General features: G+C 52.4%; 2 protein-coding genes across 2 annotated transcripts in view; one reads left to right on the forward strand and one right to left on the reverse strand.

Annotated features, from left to right (window-relative positions):
* Positions 1-3,591, reverse strand: part of ARIH1 (ariadne RBR E3 ubiquitin protein ligase 1) — a 48,594-nt gene extending 45,003 nt beyond the window's left edge. Inside the window, exon 1 of the mRNA XM_005521361.3 lies at positions 3,184-3,591. Within this exon, the coding sequence (XP_005521418.1) occupies positions 3,184-3,543 (360 nt within the window). The 5' untranslated portion in view covers positions 3,544-3,591. The remainder of the gene's footprint in view (positions 1-3,183) is intronic.
* Positions 3,592-12,407: 8,816 nt separating this feature from the next.
* HEXA (hexosaminidase subunit alpha) lies at positions 12,408-21,102 on the forward strand. The gene is made up of 14 exons (XM_005521714.2): positions 12,408-12,672; positions 15,422-15,520; positions 15,818-15,883; positions 16,042-16,088; positions 16,422-16,532; positions 17,000-17,101; positions 17,190-17,322; positions 17,955-18,135; positions 18,445-18,531; positions 18,864-18,936; positions 19,523-19,703; positions 19,795-19,885; positions 20,253-20,357; positions 20,835-21,102. Exons 1-14 carry the CDS (start codon positions 12,408-12,410, stop codon positions 20,896-20,898), a joined length of 1,605 nt encoding a protein of 534 aa, XP_005521771.2. The 3' UTR covers positions 20,899-21,102.
* The last annotated feature ends 1,630 nt before the right edge of the window (positions 21,103-22,732 follow it).

Here is a 22,732-nt window from a genome sequence, read left to right on the forward strand (position 1 = left end):
ATTCCAAATACCATGGCAAACAGCTCTCTGCTCCACCTAATCACAGGGAGAGGATGGGAGGAATACTCTGAGGTTTAAAAGTCTCAGCCAACCAACAGTGCAAGGTTAAGGGGTTATTCATACCCCTATTTTTGCATTTGGAGAGCAAGGGGAATTCTTGTAGTGCGACACATGGAGGCAAGTCAGATGATGAGCATAAGCACCAAATACTGTACAAAAAACACCATCAAACACCTGAAATCCTATTTATGCTCAGACAAGAAAGAGCAAGTGTAAAATATTCTGAATATTTGAGACATTCTGAAACCTGCCTAGTTCACTGCAGGTTCAGTGGTCTTAGGGAGGCCAAGTGATAGCAGAGTTTGGCACTGAGCAGATGTCTCCAAAAGCCCATTCCACACTACGGAATGACGTGCTCTGTGAGCAGCAACTTAGCCACGAGCTAACTCCTACTTCTGCAAAGTCTCCATCAGATCAAATCAATGCCCTGAAAAGTTCATGTTTTTACTCACACAGGTTGTATTTGGAAATGGCCAAATGGATGGGAGAAAAAATTTAATTTAGTCCTTTCAACTACAGCCCTGTCAGCTAATAACTGCTCAAATGGAGTGTTTTAATATAGAGTTACACCTGCCATGGCTCAGATACCTCCTTGCAAAGACTCTGTGGCTCCCTGTTCCACTCTCCTTTCACTGCAGCTGCAAAACAAAACCCCATCTACACCTTACACTTTCTCATAAAAAAAAAAATCATTCATTAAAGACCACAAGAGCTACAGCTGAAGTTTTCAGACTGTATATTACATCTGCCTTGAACAAGCAAGTTCAAAGCACTAAAAATGAAACCACAACCATCACCATTTGCTACCAAGAACCCACAGCAGGCACACAGGGACCAAAGCCATCCAGTACTTGACTGGAACAAGTGAATCACAGCTCAGCAACTGAGGATCCGCAGCAGGATCCTGAGCCAATGTGACTCCAGAAAAGGTTTACTGAACCAGAAAAGCAGCAGCAGCAATCCTGGTTGGGCGCCAAACACAAGGAAATAAACAGAACAGAGAGCTGGAAGATTTCACCAGCAGCCACAGGAGTGAGGATGAGCAAATCCTGAAGCATTAGCCGAAGTCGTCGGGCTACTTACCTCAGAACAGCCCAGAAATCTGATGGCAGGAAGTTGGCATTTAACAGCCATCCACAGTAACTGAGTGTTTTCCTACCCTCTTCTGCTGCATTCCAGGGCCTAAGTTGGTTTTAGGTCCCGAGTTTACCCATGACATTCTGAACAGACAGACTTTGTGCACCCTGCTCTGCTAAACCTGCAAACACCAGGCAGCAAGTGGAGCAGGAGAGCAGCCATGGGAAGGTGTGGGGGGCGGTTCTGCAGAGCCCAGCACAGTCAGGCTTCCCGCTGCCACCGCAGGGATAGGGCACAAACAACAAGGGGCTCAACGCATTTCCCTCCACTAGTTCTGCAACTCACAGGTAGAGCACACAAGTCAAACAGCTTCAGGGCAGTCTAAGAGGGGGGCAAATCCACTCAGACCAGCAATCAGGACCTCCTCTAACAAATTAGCTCACTAAGAACACGCAGTTGAGTCCACCAGCCGGGTCTGGAAAATGCAGGAGCAGGAACACTCACAACTCCTCACTGGCAGCAACTTTTCCACCACTTGTCTTATGCAAAGATAAGGAATATGTCAGAATCTGTTCAATAGAAACAGAGTGGGCCATGACTTTTGCAATCTTAATCATTAAACACAGACTCAGTATTTTAATGGCAATTTGAAAGAGTAAAAAGCTTAAGTTCCCAATTGTTTGTATGTCTGCCTGCCAACTGTTTCCCTCCCTACATCAGGATCAATAACTGGGAGCAAAGAAACATCCCTGCTTAACCATGAGATCTTCTTTAACTGCAGGGTAACCAGTTAATCCGAGCAGACTCCTTTATTCAACTTTATACGGGCAATGCTATCATTAAAGTTATAAACTTTAATTTGACTCAAGGAATGCCATTTTACTAATTTAGCACGCAAATATTTTTACAGCTGTTTGCATCAAGCCCCACATAAACTACAGGGGATTTACAGCACATAAAGCAACACTTTAAAGCTGCTGTTAGAGCCACTGCAGAGCACAGGACAGTTGGAGAAAAAACATTCACTAAGGCATCTCGTGTTTAAAGAGATTTACCAGCACACACAACCAGCTAAACAACTACTTCATGGGCACTGGATCCCTCAATATTTAATATCCACAGACTTCTCATGCTATTCCCGTTGGCATACTGGAAAAGGGTAGCACTTCCTAGTGACCGTAAGTAATGGTAAGTAAACAGGAACTAAAGAAAACCCATCACCTGAAGAAAAGTGAACTGCATCAGAAACTTGATGGTGAGCTGGAGCCAAACCCTGCCACAAACATTTAGAAACGGATGCTAAATGGCTTCAGTGGCTTGATTTTTTTTTCCCCAAAAAACTTAGGGGCCGACAGGTAAGACTTAAGATACTGTGATCTAAAGAAGGTAAATGTTATTTCAAACTCCATTTCACTTTTAAAGAGGCACCCGTAAAAACTGAGGGTAAAAAAAGTTACGGTTGTGAAGGGATTGCCCGCACCCGTCCTGGTCTGTGCTGGAAATAAACACAAGGTTCAACCTCTGTGTGTGGCGGGGGGGAAGGGAGACGGCAACAAAACCAGAGCAGTGCCTCTCCTGGAATTCCAGGGCTTGCCATGGACTCCGCGGGTTATGGAGGAGCTATTACCCACCTAACACCATAAGGACGGAAGGGAATTACGAAAAAAAAATAGATTACGGCCCCCAGCTCGCAACCACACAAAGAAAGAGGAGCCCTTTCAGTGCCAAAGGCCTCGTTCCCGACGCTTCCACAGCAGGAAGCGAGATCCTGGCCGGGCCCGAGGGGCCTCCCGGGAGAATGGGGCGACGAGGAGCCCTCTCCACCCCCAGGGTGTACCGAGAGGAGTCGCTCCCCCGCCCCTCCAGCGTTGGGGAATATGGACTTGAGCCCCCTCCAGCCCCGGGGGAACCGACAAGTGTGTGTGAGGCCCTGACCCGCGGACGGGCCGAGTCCGGTACCCCTCAGGAGGCCGCTGGCCCGCCCCGCCACCCCCCGCACCCCTTCCCCCGTGTGTCCCCCCCCGTCCCGGTGCCGGGGGGCCGCACCTGGATGACCTCGTTGACCTCGCGGATGCACTCCACCATGTGCTGCAGGATCTGCTCGGCCGTCAGCACCTCGTAGCGATAATCCTCCTCCTGCTCGGGGCCGCCGCCGGGGCCCGGCCCGCCGCCCAGGCTGCCGCCGCCGCCGCCGCCGGGGCCCAGCCCGCCCGTCTCGCTGCCCAACAGCCCGTCGCGCTCCCCTCCGACGCGAAGCCCGGGCTCCACCAGCTCCACTTCGCCCAGGTCCAGATTATCGTCGGGCTCGTCTTCCTCCTCGTCCTCCTCGTCCTCCTCCGCGCCGCTGTCCTCGCTGCACTCCTCGTCCTCGTCGAACTCGTAGTTGTATCCCTCGTCCGAGTCCATGGCGAGGCGCTGAGGGAGGGGCGCCGCCCCCCGCGCCCCCCCCGCGCCCGCCCCCGCCGCCGCCGCCGTTGGCCCCGGCCCGGCCCGGCCCCGCCGCGCCTCAACCGCCGCCAACAAAGGGCCGCGGCCGCCGCGCTCCGTCACCGCGCGCCCCGCGCGTCACCGCCACCCGCCCGCGCCTGCGCGCCCGCCGGCATCTCACCCCGCCCGCCGCCGCCGCCATCTTGGGTGTGCGACACGCCCCCACCCAGCCCCCGCCCGCCTCATGCCGGCGCCGCCATGTTGAGTGTGGCGCGGCGCCAGGGTGGGTGCGGCAGGGAACCGCCGCGGAACCGCCGTACCGCTGGCGTGGGAAAGATCTCCGAGACATCGAGTCCAACCTGAGACCAAACACCATCCTGTCCATCAGACCAGAGCACTGGGTGCCACGTCCAGTCCTTCCTTGGACACCTCCACGGATGGAGAGCATACACCATCCACGCATCCAGTGCCTGACAACCCTTTCCATGAAGAAATTCCTCCTGATGTCCATCCTGAGCCTCCCCTGGTTGAGGACGTCTCCTCTTGTCCTGTCCCTTGTTCCCTGGAAGCAGAGCCTGATCTTCCCAGCTGCCCCCTCCTGTCAGGGAGCTGTGCAGAGCCAGAAGGTCCCTCCTGAGCCTCCAGGCTGAGCCCCCCAGCTCCCTCAGTTGCTCCTGGTGCTACACAGTTTAAGTGGTTGGACTGGACCTTGAAGCTCACCTCATTACACCCCCTGCCATGGGCAGGGACACCTTCCATTGTCTCAGGTTGCTCCAAGCCCTGTCCAGCCTGGCCTTGAACACTTCAGGGATGGGGCAGCCACAGCTGCTCTGGGCAACCTGTGCCAGGGCCTCACCTCCCTCACAGGGATGAATTTCTTCCCAATATGTAACTTAAATTTTTCCTTTTTCAGTTTGTACGCATTACTCTGTCTTATCCCTACAGATCTTGATGAAGCTGGGGGGGCGGGGGAAGCAGAAGATTTGGGGGATTACCAGCTTCTTCTGCCCACCCAGTGTTGGGACATGAGGTGGAGCTGGGGCATGGAGCCCTTCTGAAGTGTGCTGTGGGCCAAGTGTGGAGAAGATTCCCAGTGCCACCATTAAATTGAGTGGTGTGGGGTCTGTGGTAAGCGACTTGCGAGGACACTGTGATGTAAATGTGAGGAGAACATTAGGGAAGATACAGGAAAAGAGGTTGCACTGCCTCAAAATCAGAATAAAATTGCACTGAGACCCTCCAGGCAGAAATTCATAATCATTCCATGGGATAAACATGAGCCCACCATCTCTGGGGGGACCCTGACTGTGCCAGGTGGCATCTCCAAGCTCCAGTTTTGCCATATGGTCCATGAAGATGGTACTATCTGGGTTTTCACCGGTGCCAGGCTTGATTCCTTTTTTTTTTTGTTAATTTGGCATTTTGCAGGGAGAAGAGCACATGAGTGGTTTCATCCCCAGAACAGGAATAGACTTTCTTACCTCCTGGAGTTGACAAGTGCCCTGGGCAGTTCAGGAATGCCATTCCCATGTGGTCTCATCCCTGCCAGAGCCTCTCACCTGAACACTGAGTGCCAGCAAAGGGCAGGATGGACACTGAGGTGCTGCAGGGGCTGAGCACCCTTTGTCTCAGCTTTCCCTGCCTCCAGCATCAGCTGTCCTCAGGAGACTCACTGGGCTCATTGTCTGCAGCCATTTGGGGAGCTCACGGAACTCCGGTTGGCTTGGAAACAAGGCTGCAGTCTGGCCCAGAGGAGAACCAGCTGCTCCCCCCTCTACTTCCGTTCACCATGGATGTGAGAGCCTGCCATAGCCCTGGGAGAACTCCAAGGCCACGTTCTTCTCCCACTGGTCCTCACCTTCCACTTCCTCATGCCCTGGGGAATAATTTCTTCCCAGGGTGAAGTGGGGCCATTCGGATGTGGTGACATTTTTCACCCACTCTGCCCGGATGAAGGTGAGACTCATCAGGACAGTATGTGGTGTAGGTATGACAAATTTCATCAGCTCTTTGGGACAGGAGTCATCAGGCGCAGCAGGATCCTGCTTCCTGCTTCTATACAAATCCCTTGTGAAACAGGAAGAAAATTAGAAGCCACATCCACGGGGGCATTTATTTCCTCATTGAACACGGCCGCAGTGACAGGGTTTTACACATGCAGGTGCCCTCAGGGATCCGGGGAGATTAAGTGTCCAGTGGCCTGGTAGATACCTCTAGAACCCTCGCTGGGCACCCAGCTGCATCTTCCAACACACAGGCAGTTCCCCGAGCTCTGCTCTGCCTGGGTCAGGAGCACACAGCAGGTGTGGACTGGGTATGCACATTGCTTCATGCCATGCTACCTAGTCAATAAAGCCAGTTCTGTAATTACCCAACTTAGGTGGAATTGCAAAGGCCGGAGCTTTAATCATCCTGCCCTACATAAATGTAAGTAGCCCTGACTTGGTTCAGCTCCAGATGCACCATCTGGACATCTGCCAGGCTGGTCCCACCTCACACATCATGTGTGGGCTCACATGATTCCTCCAGGTCCTTACCCCGTGCTTCATCCCCAAGGGCCCTGTGTGTCACCCCCTGGGACTCTGAGCTAGTCCTGCCCAGCTGGTGACATGCCCAGCTGCTGGGCAATAATGACAAGACACAGGCCATTTTGGGGCTGCTCATCTGCCCACAGGACCCCAAGAAAGGCACTGACCAAGCAATGGGGTTTGGCTTTATTGGATTTTGGCAGCTTTTGACACAAAAACCTTTGGCCAAGGTGACCTTCCGCTCAGGGACAGACCTGGGATTGTGTCTGGGAAACAGCTGTTCCTGGGAGCAGGGACTGGCCATCTCCGGGTGCTCTGAGAACCTCCCCACAGCCCTGTCCTGGCCCTGGCCAAGGCTGCAGAGTTCAGCCTGGAGCCTCGCACGGAGCCCAGAGAGAGGAGGTTCTGGAGCCAGGCTGGGAGAGCTAGGGGTGCTCACCTGGGCAGTAGATTGCTTCAGGGAGCCCACAGAGCACCTGCCAGTGGCTAAAGGGACTATAGAAGAGCTGGAGAGGGACCAGGGAGAAAGGATGGAGTGACAGGACATGGAGAATGGCTTCTCACTGACAGAGGGCAGGGATAGACGGGATATTGGGAAGAAATTCCTCCCTGTGAGGTGGTGAGGCCCTGGCACAGGTGCCCAGGGCAGCTGTGGCTGCCCCTGGATCCCTGGAAGTGTCCAAGGCCAGGCTGGACAGGGCTTGGAACAACCTGGTCTAGTGGAAGGTGTCTCTGTCCACGGCAGGGAGTGGAACAAGATGATCTTTAGAGGTAGGGACCTACCTTCCTACTCAAACCGTGCTATGATTCTATGATGATTCGGTGATCCGAATAATAAATATTTATAAACAGTGATGGGATCTTCCCAATGACATCCCACAGATAAAGGAAACCAGTTCACCTTCTACAGTTCCAGCCTTATCTTTCCCAACTGCAAGACAGGGATCAGCACTTTGCAGCGAGTTACTCCAGCAACAGTTACACTAATACATCTCAAAAATACTCTTTGGAATGAAATTTTAGCCATGCCTTTTGCAAAAGGCCTTCCTTTACTTTGAAGTTTCCAACCAGTGGTCACATATGAAGCCCTGGTCACCCACCAGCTTCTTGTAGGTGGTTGGCAAAAGGTACCTAAGAAAAGCAGGGCTGCTGCCTGTAGCTCATTTGGAGGGGATCTGTGCTGTCTCTGTGGATTTTAGAACTCCAGCTACTGAGGAAAGCCAAAAACTGCTCTTCTGCCCACTCTGAAAAATGATTTAGATCTCCATAGACACCTGGTGCTTTTTCACTTTATTCTTGCAAGAGCTTAATTACCCAAGTGATTCTGGTAACTGTTAACACTGAAGCTGACAAGAATAAAATATTGCCTTGCAATCACCTTGCTCCCCAAAGTTAAGCACATGCTTACAGGATTTATGGAAGCATCACCTCTGGGCACAGGGAGTTTGTCACGGCACATCCACAGGCTCTGATCGATTTCAGCTCAGCCCCACAGCCATGACTGGGAGCAGCCAGGGACAGCAGCCACATGTACTCAGCCTCCGCAAGAACTTGCAGCATCTCCTCGTGACAAACCCTGATTCGTGATACCAAAATGCTGTGAAAGTGCTGGTGCCCCACACCACAAACCGCCTGCAGATTTGGGGTGAACCTCCCATCTCACCCAGACTCTTTCCTGCTCCTGCATTCCTTGAGGCTGGCAGGATCTCTGCAAAAAGCCTTTCTTCTCCATCACCAGAGACACACAGAGCTCCCACGCTGGAGAAAGGAAGTCCAGAAGATTTCTCAATGCCTAGGGTTTGATTTTGTGTGTCTGCACACTCCTTAACAACCTCAACCATAAGCATGGGCTGAGCAGCCCCTCGGATCACCACCCCAAAGCTGTGTGAGCTGGAGATAACCCAGAAGAAAAAAGGTTCTGTGATAACATCAACAGTGGAAACACCACCAGCCTGAGCTCAAGTCAGGACCCCAAATCCTCCACACTGATTAACACATCTCACTTCAAACTTTCCACTCTCAAGCTCATAACTGTTGAAATATTTCTCCTCACTGCCGCCTGCTCACCCCAAGTCTCCCAGGCCTCCCTTCCCTCACACATGCTCTCCCAGCTGGAGAGATCCCTTCTGTTAAACCCAATCTTTGCAGAGAAATTCATTCAGCACGTGCACCTGCTGAACCATTCGATGGCAGCATTGATAAGTGGTGGTCTAGGTGGGAAGGTTGGAATATGGAAATGAGTTTTCCCATGCTTTGAAAAGCGCTGGAATGCGTCCTTGTGGTTCCAAAAGCATCCTGCTGTACACCAGCCTGCTGTGGCCCCCCAAAACATCAAGGTTCCTCATGGGCTGAGTTGTTAGAGCTGGTGAAAATACCTTGGATGTGGATTTAGAATCTCATGTTTAGGATCATCTCATCTTCTTTGTGCACATGCTAAAGCTCTACCAAATGTCTCTGGGGGCTCCTGCTGGGCGTTCAAATGTGAGCACCCCTCTGCTTGATGACGAGCAACATCATCCCTGAAATACAAAGGTGTGCAACAGGAGGGTCCACACCTGAAAAGACTTGGCACATGCTGACCACACTCCCTCCAGATCACCACCACAAGTAAGAACACTTCAATCCTGCAACGCTTGTGCTTGCAGTCCAAACACATCATTATTTTACCAAGGATTAAAGTGAAGGTAAAGAAGAAAATAGTTTTTCCCAAAAAGGCTCTGAGATGCCAAACTTTAAGTTAGAGGTCTTATAGGTATTTCCAGGAGATGATCTGTGTTTTCCAAAGCCCTCTTTCAGCCACACCGCCAGCAGGTCCCTTGAGCTGTGAGTTGCTTCATTCAGGAGCAATTTTCCCAGACAGTGTTGGCTCGAAGAGCAAAGCAAATAGAAAACGGATGCCCTGTGAAGGTGTTCATGAATGGCTTTCTCCATTCCCACTTCACTGGCTCAAACACTTCTCATCAGAGGAAGAATCTGTGTGCAAAGCACCCTCCTGGTTAAATGCAGAAGCAGCCAACATTATAGGGAGCTAGGCAGCATAATAAATGGATTTATATATTATAAAAATGCTGTGGTACAACTGCACTGACAGCCCAAAGGCCAACTTCATGCCCCAAAGGCAAACAAACCAGAAAGACTCAAATGTGACACCAGCCAGGTTTTATAACAATTTATATTAGAATAATTAATTTGGATTGCTACCAAATTCATTGTCAGTAGCAAGCAGGTAATCCAGCAATGTCCTGGTGCAGAAAGTCCCAGCTCTTGCATCAGAGAGATGACAAGAGGGGTTTGCAGGTACTCCCACCACGGGTCTCACCCGAGCCAGTAGAGCCTTGCTTCGGATTCACTCCCTGCATGTTCCTTGCTGAACTACCTTGGAAAAGGCCTCCCAGGTGGTTATATCACCCTGCAGATACGCTCCCAGCCCATGAGCTGGGCTATTGATGGGCTACTGAAGAGCATCAGCAGCTTCAGGCTGCTGGTGCTCCATGCCCACCACAGGACAGAGCGTAAACCAGGTTCTTTCAGCCAAGTTCCACAGTTAAACACGCGCTTAAGCAGTTTTCTTATGTAAAGAAACATTTGAAAATCAGACTGTTAGTCTGGATTAATGCCGGCCAGCTACAGATGAACTTCAATGAGTCATCCCCCAGAGACATCAGGTCCCCTAAAATAGCATCAGCAACTGAATCTGTAGAAAGGCTGGAATATTTGGACTGAAAGCTCTGATCACAATGCTTTACATAAGCTGGCAAACATGCCACCCTCCCCAGGCTGAAATGAGAATTCGCCTCAAGCCAGGGCACTCCCACAGTTCTGTCTCATGTGCTGGGAAGCGCAGTCCTGACATTGCCTGATGCAAGACAGCAACAAACTGGCTTGTTTTTCTTCCACTGGAATTTTAATACAGTGCAACTACTTGGGAACAAGTCCAATACTGGAATCAATGAAATATAGTCAGAAAATGGTGGCAACAGCTGGTGCTCCAGAAGTTTGCACAGGAAAAAGCAACAAACCCAGCTCCAGACCACGGAAGCTTTATGTAGACTGGCAGCATGAAACTTGAACACAAGGAATGGCAGGGGCCACTTTCCCAGAGGTCTGACACAGGCTGGAATACAGGTGTTCTTACTTCCTGCTTTGTGATGAGGACAGAGATAGAGAAGGGCCACAAAATCCTATAGAATAGTGAGGAAGCAGCCTGGCATGTGCCATTGTGTTGAATTTGGGTCCTGCCACCTCTGTAGGGAAAACAAAGGAGGATTTTCAGGAGCCTGAGGGAACCCTCAGGCTTTAATTGCCCCAATCAGCGTCTCCTGGGACCTCCACCCATGAACTCCATAAGCTCCGCTCAATCTGAGGTCCAGGCAACCAATTCTTCCTGATCTCTCCTGTAAGTGTACCTGCTCCTAGGTATTCCTAGACTGATGCTGGACTTGGTGCCTTTAGTTCTCTGTGTGACACCTGGTCTGTTGGTCCACCCCTGTGCTCTGTTAGCCTGGCTGTGGAGGTACACCCACCTGGTAAGGCTGTGCGTGTCCTTGGCTCCTGGCTCACCTTCCCATTAGGTGGACATTGCCATTTTACATGGCTGGAAAAGAAAGATGCAGTGCTGTGTGGGAGCTGAGCTCATGGCAACACCATTTGGCTCTCTTTGACGCCCTTCCTGATGGATGCGAGCTTCTCTATCTCTAGGTGACTCTTAGTCCTCTCCCTGCCTCCCCCCTCCCATGAACCCCCTATTAATTTTCACTAACCTCATGAAATTCCTACAATCCCATATAGACTCAAACTTGACTGATCTCCTCCTGGTGCCCAGTTTCCCCACAACTTTTTCACCTCCACGTCACCGCCCAAGAGCTTCACTGGAACCTCGCAGCTTCCTTCAACACTGGAAAGTACCTCCCTCCATCTCTCCCCAGCCACAATGAAACTCTTCTGTATCTTCCCAGCTCTTTTCCTTTCCCCATCAGTCCCCAGCTTTGTGCTGGTGCTATTCTAACCTTTGACAGCAATTTTCTTGAGGTTTTTTTTTTTTTTTTTTTTTTTTTTTAAAAAATGCTTTTTTCCTGTTGATCCTGTTCTCTCTCCACTGCTCCCATGAGGGACAGTCCCTTACATTCCCCACCGGACCTTCCCATAGCTATGTCCTGCTCACATAGGGTGGTTTTTACTCTTGTATGATGGGGCCATCTCCCTTGTCACACTTTCTCCTGTGCCATTTGTTTAATTTCCTGCATGCTCCCGTGCCTCTGGCTTGTCTCCCAGCATGCCTGATACCTTGGAGTTTTCTGGGACAACAGGTTTTTAATAATTTGATGGAGTGGGTTCCGTTGTAGGTCTGTGCTGGCAATTAGATGGGTAAGACCTGGTCTTAAGGCCCTTATTTGAGTTTGGGATTGCTAAGGAAAGCAGAGCTGGAGGGAAGAAGCAAAATTAAATAGAGTTCACCTGAGGTTAAGGCTTTCCTTGGAAAAGCCAAGCACTGCATGGAACGCATCCCTGCAATACTTCACTATAAGGATCCACCATGGGATAAAGCCCCTTTTATTTGTACAACCCAATCAATATTTCACTAGCCACATATTAAATATCCTTGGAAACCTGTGCAAAGGGTGATTTATATGCAGTATTGCTCATAAAAAATACACAGCACCAACTGAAGATGCCCAAACACAAGATGGATCCAAAGCACAGGCAAGGGGTGCTGATTTTACACTGAGAGAGGGTCTGGTTAGGTTAGATATAAAGAAGAATTTATTTACAATGAGGATGGTGAGGCTCTGGCATAGGTTGCCCAGAAAAGCTGCGGCTGCCCCTGGATCCCTGGAAGTGTTCGAGGCCAGGTTGGACACAGGGCTTGGAGCAATGCGGGATAGAGGAAGACGTCCCTGCTCATGGCAGGGGGTGGAACTAAACGGTCTTTAAGATCCCTTCCAACCCAAACCACTACATGATTCCACGAAGGCAGCACGGGTGAAATACGTGTTTTAAACCATTAATCTCCTCAAACCCCGAGGCAGGCTGCTGAGGCTCCCTGACGGCAGGAAGCATGGCTGGGGGGGGTATGGGGGGGGGGGGTAGGGGGGGCTGTAAAGCCTGAGGGCTGGGGCAGAAATTACATTCTGTGGGGAGCTGGAGGAGCTTGGGGGCTCTATTTGAACCGACCGAGGCGACCGCGGGCTACTGGGGGATGTTGTGGGGCGAGGGGGCAGCGCCTGGGGGCTCTGAGGGCGGGCCCGAGCTGCCATTTCGCGGCCGCCCGGCCCCCCACTGTCGGGCGGTGCCGCCTCCCTCAGGCCCGGGCGCGACATGGCGGCGGCGCGGGCGCTGCAGCTGTCGCTGCTCCGGCTGCTCCTGCCCCCGCTGCCGCTGCTGGCGCTGCTGTCGGGCCCGGCGAGGGCCGTGGGGCCGCACCCCCAGCCCCAGAGCTTCCCGCCCGGCGGCGGCCGCTGCCCGGTGCCGGCCCGCCGGTTCCGCTTCGCCGCGGCGAGCGGCTCGGCCGTGGGGCCGGGGTGCGCCGTGCTGGACGCCGCCTTCCAGCGGTACTGGCCGCTGATCTTCGGCAGTCCCACCGGTGAGGGCCGTGGCGGGTGCTGACCCTTCCCTCCGTGGCTTTGAACTTAACAGCCTCCCACACCCTCGCTAATTTTGGGGTCAAGCCACGGGGTTTGCTGGCCGTCTGCCTCCCCTCAGTTCTGCGGCGGCAGGTGGGGTGGGAGTTTTGGAGTCTGGTGGCAAAAGCAGCGATGGGTTGGGATTTGGAGGGCAGTGCCTATGGCAAGTATAGAAGAAATCTAATCGAGTTTGGCATAGCACTAGTTGTCTTCCTGCCAGGATTTAGGCTCTTGCTATTAAGGGTTTCCTTCATCTCATTTTTTACTTCCTCCGGAGGGTGTTACAGCTCCCCATTGCTTCATTTTGCTTCCTTCTCTTGTGGCTGCAGGGAGAGCTGCTCCCGGTCTTGCAACCGTTCCTGCTTCAGGGCTGCTGCTAAGTCTTGGCTGTTCCCATTCCTAGCAGCTCTCCTGTGGGAGGTCTCACCTTGAGGAAAGACTTGCTGCTTTGTGTGTGTTCTTCCAAGTACGTACTTGTGCCATGGGGGACCTCTGCCAAGGTGGAGCTGCTAAAAGTCCCAAGGCAGCATGGCTTTTCTGCCAGGGAGAGATTAGCTCCTGGATTTGTCCTGAAATTGTAGGGTAAGATGAGGAAAGGCAAAAGCTTTGAGAGTTTGGGTTTGCTTTGGGACAGGCTCGAAAGGTTTCTTGAACCCAGACTTCTTCATGAGAGCACCCATTGCTTGTCTGGGATGAGCTGCAGGAAATCTCTTGGCAGTGGAGCTGACACGCAAGGATGCTCAGGAGCTGCGTGGGTCTGCTGCAGCCTGAAGTGCTATATCCAGGGAATATGAAGCACTTCATTCATCAAAAAGAGATAGTAACTCTGCTCCCAAGTGTTCTAAATGTCAGTGTGAACTCTATTGCTGCTGATCAAAGCAGAGAAGGGTGGCGGTGTTGGAAGCCGCTTGGCTTTGTCTTGAGTACATCATACTTTGAAAAAAGCAGGTTGGAAACAGAGAACCCTTTGGCTTATTTTATTTCAACTCTTGTGAGTAGCAGTAGAAATAAATTTTCATTTGAGAGCCAAAAAGACTCCTCTTGGTTCTCTTTTGCTGCTAGGAACTAAAAACAGCTGATCTAATTATTCACGCTCTCCTGTTCCACTCAGAGGGGAAATGTGACCATCAAATCACTTGGAGCAACATTGTGATCACAAGATCCAGCTCACACTCATCACTTTCCATATGCCCTGCTTTATGATGCTCAAACTACACAAATTATTTTAAGGCCTTTTTTCCTCTCTTTGCCTTCGTTTTCTTTTGGTCTTTTTTTTCCACATGGGTAGTTAGTAAGAACAGGCAGTGGAAACCCTGGATGAAAGGAAATAATTTGTATTAATAGAGGAAATAAACGGCAGAAAGCATTTTCTGGTGGCACTGCCTTGCAGGTGTGGTGGCGGTGGTGCCTGTCTGCAGCTTGGGCCAGGAGGCTGTGTTTGGGTTGGGAAGCGCCTCACCAAGCAGGTTCAAACGCGGTGTGTGGTGGTGGGGCCAATTCTATTGAGGCTCCTCGGCAGGATGAGTGTTCCCAGGCCTGGGAGCGGCTGTTCCCAGTGAACTGCTGCCTTCCTGAGCGGAGGGAGCAGGTCTTGCTGTGCTGCTTGCACATCTGTGAGGTTGCCTTGGCTACCAGCTTGTCTGCAACCGAGAGGAAAGCTCAAAACAGGGCTGGCTTCAAGCTGTTTTCCTTCTCTCCGCAGAGGTTTCGTCATCCCTTCGTGGAGAAATTGGGATTTCTGTGAGCTCCTGTGAGCTGTGGAGCAGGAGCTCTCTGCATTTCTCTGAAATGCTGGCGGTGCCACAGTCTCTCTGGAAACTTCTTGGTGCTCTTGGCTCATTCAAAGCCAAGCTCTTTATTTGCAGTGACCACATTGAGCACTGGCTGTTCCTGGGAATGTTGTGGGGTGTAGGCATGGGCCTTGGCTAGGATGAGCAGGGTCGCACCCTGCTACCCCATGCTCCTCCTGGCAACTGACTGCTGTAAGTCCATTGCTTCCTAGTGAAGCAGTCCCTTTGGAATGGGGGAGTGACTCAAGTGGGGATTCAGGCTTGTGCATCCTTGGAACTGCTCTCCAGTTAGGGAAGTGTGCCCAGAGTTCCTACCTGAGGTCTAAATGTGACTGGGTTCATTTCTCTGGCTGCTACACCTGGGACCTGCTCTGCAGAAGGGGAAGTCGGTCGGGAACTTTTCTGAGCTGGGTGAGACCTTTTGATTGCCTCTAACTCAGCCCAGTTTAGCAGATTCATTCTTCACCCTTTTTTAGTGGGTTTTTTTGCCCTTTTCCAAGATGTTTGGGTATGGCAGAACTCTTGGGCTTGTACTTTTTTCCACTACTGAGAGAGCTTGGAAACAAGCTCTTTGCCCTCATGGAGAAGCTTTGACTAGTCATGGCTGTAAATTAAAAGCCAGGGCTGATGTCCAGGAAGCCTTGGGGGTTGCTGCTAGTCCATATTCTGATGTTTTTCCTCTCTTGTGTATTCCTTTAAGCTTCCCTGTGGGCTTCCTCACGGGCTGGGGTCAGCTTATGTTCTCCTGGTTGGCTGTGTTGAAATTAGCCCCTGCTGAACACCATGTCTGTTTTAGGGTGCAGAAAGGGGTGCCTCTTTCTGCCTCCATCCCTAGCTGGGCTGGGAGGATGGTGCTGGGCTTGTAAGCAGGGAAGAGAGCTGGGATGGGGTTGATGTGCATGGTCTGTGTCCTTTGCAGAGAATGAGTCGTCCTGGGAAACACCCTGCACCAAGCTTCTCGTCTATGTTTCCACTCCAGGCTGCGATGGGTTTCCCAGACTGGACTCCAAGGAGAGCTGTAAGTGTCAGGGTTGGGAGCAGGAGGGAACGTGGCTGTTTCTGTGCCTGGCACTGGGGAGTAGCACTGTGCAGTTACCCTTGGATTTGGGGAGGGCACCAATTCCTGCTCTTAAGATGTTGGGGCAGGGCAGGAGGGACATACCCTAGGGTGCTGATAAAGCAGTGGGGAGAGGTTTAAAACAGCAAGAGAGGGCCAGAATTCAGTTGTGTGGGGTCCTGGCATGCAGTTCTGTACCTGAACCCTGCCCAGTGCTATCGTGGCTGTATGGGACATCTGCCTGATGCTGTGTTTCAGATAAGCTGTCTGTCTCCAAAGGCTCCATGCTGCTCTCAGCAGAGACCATCTGGGGAGCTCTCCGAGGTGAGCTGCACATCCTGCAGGGCGTTCCTGCTCTCTCTGCCTCAGGCCTGTGGGGATGTCTTGCGGTGCCTCTCGCTTTCCATAGACTTCTTTGTTAATTGAGTTCTGCTCCTTTGGGGGTGTCTGTGCTGAGGAAGGGGCTGTGTGTTTTCCTGCAGGCCTGGAAACATTCAGCCAGCTTGTTGGAAGAGATGAAAATGGCACGGTGAGTCCTGGCTTCATCCCCTGGGGGCAGGCTGCTCTCCATAGTGCCCCTGCCTCCATGGGGACAGGCTGAGGGTTGCTGGAGTGCTTGGGATAAGTGGGCACAGCCTTGCCAAGACCAAGTGGAAATTCATGAATCCATGGATTCAGCCAGATCCCTGCCTTCTGAATGGTTAAAGAAGTGCTGCAGCTCTTTCTGGACAGTTTGCACTCTGGGCATTGAGGGCACCTCTGTCCTGCCAACCCTGGGAACAATGGTGACCCTCAATGTTTCTTGCTAATGGCCGTTTGCCCTACGTCCTGCTCAAGTCTTCCTCGTGTCTTCTGTGTGCAGTACTACGTCAATGAGACAGAAATCGTGGACTTTCCCCGCTTCCCTCACCGGGGACTGTTGCTGGACACCTCTCGTCACTACCTGCCCTTGAGTGCCATCCTGGAAACTCTGGTAGGGCACCCATGCTGGGAGATGAGACGGTTTAATTGTGTGTCCCTTCCCCTGAAGGGAAGGGGTGACAACGAGCTCCCTTGTTTGGGTGATTTCTCAGCTGCTGCAGTTAAAAAAAACGGAGGTATTTTGAATTCCTGCAGTCCAGGTTATTCTTCAAGGCTGGGTTGTTTCTAAGGCAAGGGAAAACACTGGCAAAGGTGGGTGGTGGTTCGGTTCTGTGCTCTTCCCAAGCAGAATTAAACTTCCAGTTCTCCACCAGTGGCTCAGTTACAGGGAGAGCAGAGATTTTACTGAGCAAAGTGTTCCTGGCCCTGTGCGGTTTTTGTGTTTAAAGCGAGATGTCTGAATCCCTCTTGGATCCTGGGGAGCATTTAGGGACTTTGCCTTGTCCTCTATCTGTGGCAAGCTGGATGACCTTTCGGAAGGGATGGGGCATGTTCACCTTTGTCACTGTATCTTCCCAGGATGTCATGGCTTACAACAAGTTCAACGTGTTTCACTGGCACATAGTGGATGACCCATCTTTCCCCTATGAGAGCTCCACGTTCCCAGAGCTCAGCAAGCAGGTAATGATCATCATGTAGTGCCCAGCTCAGGTGGTCAGATCCCTGCCTCTGCTCCTGAGCAAGGCGCTGAGCTTTCCCATGTTCCCAGGGAGCCTTCAATGCCATGACCCACGTGTACACAGCCAGCGACGTGCGCACTGTGATCGAGCACGCCCGGCTGCGCGGCATCAGAGTCATCGCTGAGTTTGACACCCCCGGCCACACCCTCTCCTGGGGGCCAGGTGAGGAGCAGACCCTGCCCACTGCTGCTCTGAGGAGAGTTGCAGTTGTCCCAGGGGCAGGAGTGAGTGCTGCAATACGGACCCTAAAAGCTGGGTGTGGGCAGCAGTGTCCCATAGGCTGGCTTTAACAAGGAGCAAACCATTATTTGGGGGATGTGGGACCCAATGGTCCAACTTCTAGAGCAAAATCCAAAGGGAAACATTTACATCTTTTCTTGGGTCCAAGCTGGGTGACTTTGTGGGAGCGTCTGCTCTGCCAAAACTAACATCATGGCTTATTGCAAGGATCTTGTGTTTAACTGAGGGTACAGCTGGCCAAGCTTCCTTGCTGTGCTCAGCTGTGTCCCAGTCCTGACACACTGCTCTCTGCTCCAGGGACTGCATCTCCTCTTCTATGTCTAGAAGTGCAAGAAGCTCCAGGAAAACATTCCACTGTCTTCTTCTCTCCTTCCCCTGCCTCCAAATGCCAAGGCCCGCGTTAGAATTCACCTTGTGTGTGGTCACAGCTGGAACTGTGGCTGTCTCTCCTTCCCTGTCCCCTGACAGGCCCTGAGTTGTACTCAGGGGCATTGCAGAGGATGACATGGTCACACTTTTCCCCATTCTCACCATCCTGCATTTTTTACCATCAGGTGCTCCAGGTCTCCTGACTCCCTGCTATATAGGCAAGGCTCCCTCTGGAGTCTATGGGCCCATCAACCCCATTGTTAACAGCACCTACCAGTTTGTGACCAGTTTGTTCCAAGAGATCAGCACTGTGTTCCCAGACTTCTTTCTCCACCTTGGTGGCGATGAGGTGGATTTCACATGCTGGTGAGTCTGAGATCAGTCTGGAGGAGGACTGAGGGTAAGTATTTCGGATTGGAATCCTGGCCCATGGCTTCTTGGTCATGATCTTTGGTGTCCTGCTCTGCCAGGCCAGGGATAATGATGGTGCTTGGAACTTTGGGGATTTCTTTGCTCATGGTGATGCTGGATGTAGGGAACTGCTCGTGCTGGTCCAGCCACAGCTCTGGAATACCTGGGCAAACCTTGGACTGATGTGGGAGGGACTTGACCATGCCTTGGCCTTACTCCAGAGCTCAAGTTGTGATGGTTTTATTCCATATCTTTGGTGCACAGGAAATCCAATCCAGAAATCCGTGCTTTCATGGTGGAGAAGGGCTTTGGTGAAGATTACAAAAAATTAGAGTCTTTCTACATCCAGAGGTAAGGACAGGCCATCCAGAGCCTGCAGCTGCACTGTGTGACCAGCTCAAATGTCTTCTGTCTTGGGGGCACCAGATCTCCTTTTCAGGAGCATCCCCATTGGTCATGTCTCCCCGACCCCAAAAGGGAACATTTTAGTGTGAGATTGATCACAAAAAAGGGGCTGAGGACAAGCCCCATAAGGGGATGTGCTCTCTCCCTTCTCCTTCAGAAGCATCTCCACATCCCATTGAGGATGTTGGGGAATATCTGTGCTGCTCCTTTGGCTGTATGTAACCACCAAAGAAGGGATCAGTGGGATCACACAAAACTCGGTACTTTTCCTACTCCAGGCTTCTGGACATCGTCTCTTCCCTTGGCAAAGGTTATATTGTGTGGCAGGAGGTGTTTGACAACAACGTGAAGGTGAGAGCTGCCTGTGCTGGGGTGAACAGTGCCAGCACCCCAACCTGACACACTGGTGTGTTCTGGGGGGCTGTGCTGGGGTGAACAGTGCCAGCACCCCAACCTGACACACTGGTGTGTTCTGGGGGGCTGTGCTGGGGTGAACAGTGCCAGCACCCCAACCTGACACACTGGTGTGTTCTGGGGGGCTGTGCTGGGGTGAACAGTGCCGGCACCCCAGCCTGACACACTGGTGTGCGCTGGGGGGCTGTGCTGAGGCTGGTGGGGGTTACTCTGTAAAATGAGACTGGGGTCAGTCTCAAGATGGTGCTGCCAGTGAGCTGCCCTCATCACGGCTTTGTCACACTGCTGCCAATGCTCTGCTCCCTCTAGGATGCAGGTTTTAACCCTGCCCAGGAAACTCTGCAAATGGCCTTATCTTTCCTTCTGTTGTACCTGCAAAGGGAAGTGGCTCAAAAATCAAGCCCAAGTCGGCCTCAGCTTCCTTTTGGGGGTGTGGAGGGTTCAGGGCACTCTGTTTGGGGGAGCAGGTGATGCTTCTGTCACTGCACTGATCCCCTGCCCTGTGTTCACCTGTGCTCCTCAGCTGAGGCCTGACACCATCATCCACGTGTGGAAGGAGAACAGCTTGCAGTACCTGGAAGAGATGGCCAATGTCACCAGGGCTGGCTACCGGGCTCTGCTCTCTGCACCCTGGTACCTCAACCGCATCTCCTATGGGCAGGACTGGATAGAAGCCTATAAGGTGGAGCCCTTGAACTTCGGAGGTGTGTTCCGTGTGTTCCCGTTCTGCATGGCAGCTGGCTTGACGCTCAGATGCAGCACCAGAACTGGCTGTTTTGCTGTCCCCCTCCACAGGCAGCCCTGAGCAGAAGGCCCTGGTGATAGGTGGCGAGGCCTGCATGTGGGGTGAATATGTGGATGTCACCAACCTGACCCCCAGGCTCTGGTAAGGGAGGTCACTTGGGTCGTGTGTGGTCGGGCTTGCATGCCTTTTCTTTGCCAGGGAGTGTCATTTGTTGAACTTGGTGACTGTCCCTGTCCCCTCTGTGGTGGTAACAGCTTCACTGAGGCTGAAATGAGAGTTTGCAAGGCTGTAACAACCTGCTGCTGCAACTAGGTTGTGTTTAACACCCGTCTGTCCTGACACCCTGGTCTGCTCCTGATGGGCATGTGTCCGGGAATAGATCTTGGGATACTCTGAAGCTTTTGTGTGTGGAAGGATGCTGGCCAGGAAAGTGTTTGGGAGTTCAGGGCTTCATATGAGAAGCTTTTGAGCTCCCCCCTGTCCTGACTGCCTGTCCCTTGTCTTAAAGGCCGAGAGGTGGGGCCGTAGCTGAAAGACTCTGGAGCAATGAGACTGTCATGAACGTGCAAGATGCATACGCCCGGCTGGTGGAGTTCCGCTGCACCCTGCTCAGGTAACCATCCTGGGACAGCTGCCCTTGCACAGCTGCTCTGGGCTCAGCCCTGGGAGGGCAGCGAGGGAGAAAGGCTTGCCCTGCTGCAAAATGACCCTTGTTCCTCTGGTAAGCCCTGGTTTTTCTGCTGCCTGTGCGTGGGCAGAGCTCGCTTTGTGCAGCACTGGAAGAGCGCTCCTGCTGCTGGCGTAGGCTGGTGGCTCTGGCGAGGAGAGGGCTTTGTGCTGAGGAAGGAGGGGACTTGTCAGCTCTTGCCACTCCTCCTGCAGCACCATCTTCCCCAGGAAACCTGTCCTCACCCTGTGCACCCACACATGAGCAAAAGACTGAGTTTATAAGCATGGGATGAAAACCACTCCCTCCCTGTCACACCTGAAACGGGATACCCACGTAGAGCCACCCTGTGCCACTGGAAGCCCTCAAACCCAGTGGTGGCTCTACCTCCTCCCTGATGCCATCCTTCTGTTCTCTTCCCAGGCGTGGTGTCCAGGCACAGCCTCTCTACATTGGATACTGTGACCATGAATTTAGCGGGGTTTGAAGGGAGAGCCTCACTGCCCTCGGTCTCAGTGCACGCAGGAGGAACTTCCCCCTCTCAAAAGGGCAGAGGGACCCTTCCCACCCCACCTTCTGCTGTGGGTTCATTGCAATGAACATTTCTTTTGCCTCGGCATGTGCTCTTTGCCTCTTTTTCTATTTTTATTTCTTTAAATCTATAAATAAATGACCCCAAAGAGGAAAAATATGCCTACTCCTGCTCATCTGGGGCTTGGGACACCGTGCAAGGGTTAGCAGGAGATGGGTAGAGCTTGCTCCAGAGATACTGGTGGAGAAGCATCCTGGCATCCTGGCAACTCCCAAGCTTGCAGGGTGCCTGCTCAGCTGCATAAACTTTGCTTAGCTTCTGCTGCTGTCCCAAGGTTTGCTTCTGCAGTCATGTTGTGCTGTGGGGTCCTGTCCTTGTCCCTCTCTCGCCTGATGGCCAGGCCTGAGAGCCACCACTTCTGGTGCCCTAAACCCTGGCTGCCGCCACCTCCTTTGGGGCTTCTCCTCAGCACAGATGACACCCTGGAGCCTCTTTGAGGAGCCCTTGCAAATCTGCTGAGTGGCGCATGGATATTACGAAATCTCTGCTCAGCTCTTCGGGCTGTCACCTCTGCCTGGAATTTGGCCAACTGACCCGTCCTCCTCCTGCTCTGTTACTCCCAGGGTGAGGAGCTCAGCTCCAGGTCTCCTCCATCCAGGGGGGTTGGTTTTGATGGTGTTTTCCTCCAAGAAGAAACCAGTGGTGCTGCTGTCCCATAGAACTGGGACAGCTGTGGTTGTTGTCCTTCGATGGTTGGGATTGCCGTGCTGGAAACGGCATTCAGCTGAAAGTAGGGAATTTCTCAGGGAGAAATCCTGGCTGGCTGAGACTGTTGTATCTGTGTCTTGGTCTTAAGTGAGTGAGATGTGCTGTTATGGCTGGAAACCTTTTGACTGAACTTTAAATTAAAAAAAAAAAACAGTGAATTAACAATTACTACTGCCTCCTATTTTTAAAAGTCAGCTTTTTTTCCCTTTTTTCCCCCTAATGTGCTGTAAAGTGGTACCTTGGTTGGATTCTTTTGTCACTGCAGGGAGCTGCTGCCAGCAGGGCTGGGGCAAGCAGGACCCTGACCCTGGGAAGGGTGCTCTGTTCCCACAGATGATGCTCTGCAAGAGAGGCTCTTCACCATCCTATCCCAGCTTCCTGCCCTCATCCCTCATTCCATCTGCCCTTCTGCCTTGCTGGGCTCCCTTTCCCCCATAGCCAGGTGTGAGAGCCCCCAGAGCTTGGGATGCCCATGGAGGACCCCCCTACCTTGCACCTTCCACTGAAGCCTGGTGTTGTGATCCACATTAAACATCATCCGTGATCCCATTTCCCAGGGTGCCTGCACCAGCATCTTCCCAAAACCACCATCATGGAGGTGGCTCAGTGACATCTCCAGCCTTGGACAGGCCGGGATCCCGGAAGCACCCCGCTTTCCCCACCGTGGCTTTGCTGGGTGGCCCGTTCCTTCCAGAACATCTATTTTGGTCGTGTAAAACTTGCCGGGGAGCAGGGAACAGGGAACAGGCAGCTTGTGAATCACTCGGGGCCAACGGGTTTAAAAATAAACCCAAGCGGCGGCAAGGAGCAGCCGCCAAGCCCCCGGATTCCAGCAGGATTGTGCTCCACACGTCCCAAACCCACCCGTGGTACCAGCCAGGGGAGTTTATTGGGACACGCTTGCAGTGGTGGGCACCCGTGTGCATCGTGTGTGTGTGTGTGTGCGCTTGTAAACACGTGTGTGCATCAGGTGTGTGCTTGTAAATACTGGCGTGTGTATCGTGTGTGTGCTTGTGAACAC

Source organism: Pseudopodoces humilis, chromosome 16 (genome assembly GCF_049639895.1).
Source record: "Pseudopodoces humilis isolate 2021_Gansu_Grassland_sample_001 chromosome 16, ASM4963989v1, whole genome shotgun sequence".
In the NCBI taxonomy this organism is placed as follows: domain Eukaryota; kingdom Metazoa; phylum Chordata; class Aves; order Passeriformes; family Paridae; genus Pseudopodoces; species Pseudopodoces humilis.